This window comes from Lepisosteus platostomus, chromosome 2 (genome assembly GCF_059453375.1).
Source record: "Lepisosteus platostomus isolate fLepPlt1 chromosome 2, fLepPlt1.hap1, whole genome shotgun sequence".
NCBI lineage: Eukaryota > Metazoa > Chordata > Actinopteri > Semionotiformes > Lepisosteidae > Lepisosteus > Lepisosteus platostomus.
The window spans coordinates 47277544-47282448 of NC_142612.1; the positions used below are offsets into that span (position 1 = coordinate 47277544).

The following is a 4905-nucleotide window of genomic DNA, read 5'->3' on the forward strand; positions in this document are numbered from 1 at the left end:
TATAAAAACTCATATGCAGTCACGCATTCATTTTGGCCCATGAGCCGAAAATGGGTTTTAAAAAAACAGGAGTGGGAGTCCATAAAATAATCCGTTAACTAAATCGAATCTTTCGTTTTTTTAAATATTTCATTTGTTCTAAAAACATATTTTCTGCTATTAATGAAACATTATATAAACATGTATTCCTTTGTGATCACAGTCCAAAACCTCCCTAATCACTGACAGATTGCAACACTGCTGAGATGGCAGATTTTCCTAATTGAAATGTTTCGGAACATAACCGTTAAAAACCGATTTTATACGCTTCATTTATTGATGTTTAAAACGCATTTTAACGGCTGATTTGAAAGCTTAAGCTGTCAGCTGTGTAACACAGGAGGGGCTTCGGGTTAAAACAATAAAAAGCATATTAACAAAACTCCAATCAGCAAATTAACCGCCCCAACAGTCAGACAGGGGGAACGGCCTATACAAAAATATTGCAGCGCAAAGCATCGTGTTTATTCCATTGCAGGACTGCGCTGGGATGCTGGTTCTTTAGTTAGTAGTGTTACATAATAACTCGGTTCACCAGTAGAAATGATGGCGTACAGTGACTCTCGCGCAGTTGGATACAGGCTCAGATGTAAGACACTAAATCTTCAAAATACAAGATCTTATTGTCTCTGCTCTTCACAAAGACTGTCCTTTCGCAGTTACACCACACATTTCACTTCTCATTTCAAGTGCTGTTTAGCTCCTTCTTATATAAAACTCCACACTGTTCAACGAACTATTATACCGCACCCTTTCGGTTTCTAAACTTATATGACATATATGGTAGAGCTGAATAATTTCTTTCTCTGTAATGTAATTGCTAGAAAGGAACTGATTATTACCAAGAAAAACAACAAATTGTAAAACGTGTTTCATCATCATTATTGTTGTGTGTGTTGCCTGGTCTAGAAATCTGGTCCCCTGCAAACCAACACCACTGGCAGAGTGTGTAGTATTCAATTCATTGAGCTTTAGTTCTTTGTAATGACATCAGATTCAAAGCTCCCACCCCCTCTCTTTTCCAGTTAGCAGTAGCTTATTGGTCCATCAGCCTCGGCATTAGAGACAATAACATTGTCCCTAGACTTGCCCTCATTCTCGAGTTTACTATAAAAAGCAGCTGTAATGACCAAAGTGGTTAATAGGCTGACACCACTAAGTGGAGGTAACAAGGGGAACTTTAACACTTTCTGTGTGTATCAGCATTGCCTTCGGTAAGTTTTTCACTTGCCACACAAATACAACTGAACTTATTTTAGGACCTAAAAATCTAATATTAACAAGAAATTAAAAAAAATGCGCGCTATAACTTCGTTATTTACATTTAGTATCACAGATAGGATAGTAACAACATTTTTTTTTCACTGTAGTTACGGTCTTTCTTCATTTAAATTCAGTTTGAAGTCAAAATACCATAAAGTTTTAGTTGTAAAGATTTTTTTGCAAAATATATAAAGTGAGGCTTTAGAACACGTGTGTTCAGTACCGTATTTACATATTACAGTATTTCAAGGATATAACAATTATCACCTCCTGCCCTCCAAAAAAGTAGTTTCTACGTCTGCTTGTTTGCTAAACTCCTTCTTTATTTCCTTAGGAACTAAGGTGAACTGAAATCTAAGAAAATGGAATCTGATGCCAGTTTAGTGTCAAGCAGGCCATCGTCTCCTGAGGTGGATGATATTTTTCTATCCACAGTCAGAAAAACTGCCGGCTTTTCGGGCACTGTATCCTCCACACAGAGCGACTCTCCACCGGAGTTAAATGCAGAAGTCCGGTCTGCTACAAGTCCCGTCGAGGACGGGTGCACCTTGAAAATGTTATCGAAGAAAGATCGAAAGCTTCTCTCAGAGTCCGAATTGCAGCAAATGAGGCTGAAGATCAACAGCCGGGAGAGAAAGAGAATGCACGACCTTAACATCGCCATGGACGGGCTCCGAGAAGTAATGCCTTACGCGCACGGTCCTTCTGTGCGAAAGCTTTCCAAGATTGCCACACTTCTCCTGGCGAGAAATTATATCCTAATGCTGAGTAACTCCCTGGAAGAAATGAAAAGGCTCGTCAGTGAAATATACGGGGGTCACCACAGCGGTTTTCATCCTTCAGCTTGCGGAACTATGGCACACACGGGACCTCTACCAGGGCACCCTGCTTCTCACGCATCTCATCCTGTTCATCATTCCATTATCCCGCCAGCCGTTTCAACCGCATCTCTCTCCGGACCCAGTATCTCGGCGGTGACCTCAGTTAGACCTCATCACGGACTCCTGAAATCTCCTTCAGCCGCCGCAGGACCCCTGGGTAGTAGTTTTCAGCACTGGGGAGCTGGAATGCCTTGTCCGTGTAGCATGTGTCAAGTGCCTCCTCCGCACGTCTCCAGCATGACCTCAGTGAGCATGCCAAGGCTAACTACTGACACTAAATGACTTGATATTCAGTAAGATGCGAACTTGTTGATAGCTGTTTGTACTTTCGCAGGCTACTCACTGGTGTTTCACGTCTACATCGAGACGTACAACATAGACGTTTGATCTGGTCTTGAAACTTGTAGTTTATTTTCTTGTTAAGATTTGTATGTACAGTAGTACAGATTCCAGGGGCTTGATTATTAATTGAAATTTCCTAACATCACTTTTTTTCTTTTTTTTTTCCAATATCGACGTCCATTCGTGTTCTAAATCAATGTTTTGGCGAAGAGAAAAAATATATAACCGATTATATTATATAAGTAGAATTCACTTTAATTTGACTACCTTATTTTATAAACTTCAATAGGAATTTTAATAGAAGAAAAATAGCTCTATGCTTACAGGCTTATACTGTAGAAGACAACACTAAGATGTTTTTTTTTTCATCTTTTGGACTACTTGTGCAATTATTGTTTTCTTTCAGAAAGTTTTTCATGCATGTTCAAATATCGACTACAGTACGTCGAATTTGAATAAGTACTTGAAAAAACACACAATTGTAAATGAATATTTTGGTAAACGCAAATAGTTCACTTTATTCCTTGTAACACACCACTGTTTCCCTTACAGTTCTTTAAGAAAATCTAATTATATGTAAATATAGGTATAGAAACAGAACTCAAACGAAAATACAATGGAATCTAATTTGTATTAAATAACTTTTACGTTACTTTTGCTGCAATGGAATGTATTTCCTTTGTGTCTCTGCTAATTAGTTTGCTTTGTTAACGTTTGTATCAAGTATACCATCTTGTTTTTCTTTTTTATTATTTTGTCATTATTAAGATAAAACGCATTCAAGTACACTGCTTGACTGTTGTCAACACAGTATTTGACCCGTTTAGTGTTTGTAAAGCAGTCCATTTTCACTGCCAGTCAAAAAGAATTACCGCCTCTTTATTTTTTATAAAAAGTGCTAAATAATATTTATTATTTCACTGGGACTTTAAATGAGTGATGAAGTGTTGCGATTTTAAATAAAAAAAAATTAAAGTTTTTTGTATGCATTGGTTTTTATTTGTCCGGTTGAAGTTTGTTTTTTTATATCGTTAACGAATGGCGTAATCTTAATGAACACGTTCCTTACATCTGACAGAAAGCTAGACAGAGTTTTCTCTTTAATTTCTACTATCTTACCTTTCAAAATGACGTTTCTGCTAAATATTGATTTTGCTTTTAGGTTAAATATTCAGTACAACTTAAAAGAGCACACTATAACCTTATATTTACACAGGACTAATCGCTATCTGATATGATCAGACCTGACAAGAACGTAATTCTTTTTTATTTTCTTTCCATTAGTCATTATTTGTTCTAAAAAAACATTAAGAGACTGATTTTCCCATTTGAGCTAACCTGAATGATCCCAACGTTACTGAAAACAGTAAAAAGTTTCATGTTAGCACATTGTCTAGGGTGCATCTTGGCTATAAGTATTTCCCTTCTAACAATATCTTCTTCTTCTTCTTCTTCTTCTTCTTATTATTTAAGAGAATAAAAACGAAGAGATCGAGTTATGATATCTAATTTAATATAATTTTCTAATTCACAGATTTCAATTGGATTCTTCTAATAAATGGAAATGAAAATACAACAGTTTAGTAAACATCAAAATATGTTGTTAAATGTTGTTAAGAAAAAAAAACCACTTGCATTCTCAACTTAAACTACACTCGATCTGCTGATTAATACCGAACAAAAATCCGCTGAAAACGAATACAACTTTAAATTCGTTCTTGCTTTCTCTGTTGCTTTGACACTTCTAGGCTGATCTAATAGAGGAGACGGATTCCTAACACAGGAATTAACCCACAGAATATGAATTAAAACAATTGTTATCAGGTACTGTATATGGTTCAGTATATTTGTGCTTCTCTGTAACAACAACCATCGTCTTCTTCTCGGTAGAATTATAAGTTATACAGTTTGTGGACAACCTTGATGCGCTTTTATCGTTCTCCTTTTTTAATAATAATAATAATAATAATAATAATAATAATAATAATAATAATAATAATAATAATAATAATAATAAACGTACAAAAGATGAGAACACCATCCCTCTGATAAACACAGATAATAACAACTCCGAAAATTTACGTTTTTTGTGTTAATCAATGAAAACAGAATGTGTTTAAAACGACGATTCTAAAATTAGCTTCGGATTAAGCAGACATATCGAAACAGATATACAATAGGACAAAAATACTCAATCATGCGAAAACACATGTGGAATGACTACCATCTTATTACTAATACTTATTACTAAGATTTTCTTTCACGATTACAAGTGAAAATTATTTCAAAACATGAAGACTGAACCGTAGACATAATAATAAGATAATAAGGATAAGAAATAATAATAACAAACTCTTCCTTTTATTCAGCATTATTTAAA

General features: G+C 35.4%; 1 protein-coding gene across 1 annotated transcript; it reads left to right on the forward strand.

Annotated features, from left to right (window-relative positions):
• Positions 1-1105: 1105 nt before the first annotated feature.
• Positions 1106-3505, forward strand: olig2 (oligodendrocyte lineage transcription factor 2). Its single transcript, XM_088607701.1, has 2 exons — positions 1106-1253; positions 1637-3505. Exon 2 carries the CDS (start codon positions 1665-1667, stop codon positions 2463-2465), a length of 801 nt encoding a protein of 266 aa, XP_088463827.1. The 5' UTR covers positions 1106-1253; positions 1637-1664; the 3' UTR covers positions 2466-3505.
• Positions 3506-4905: the final 1400 nt, after the last annotated feature.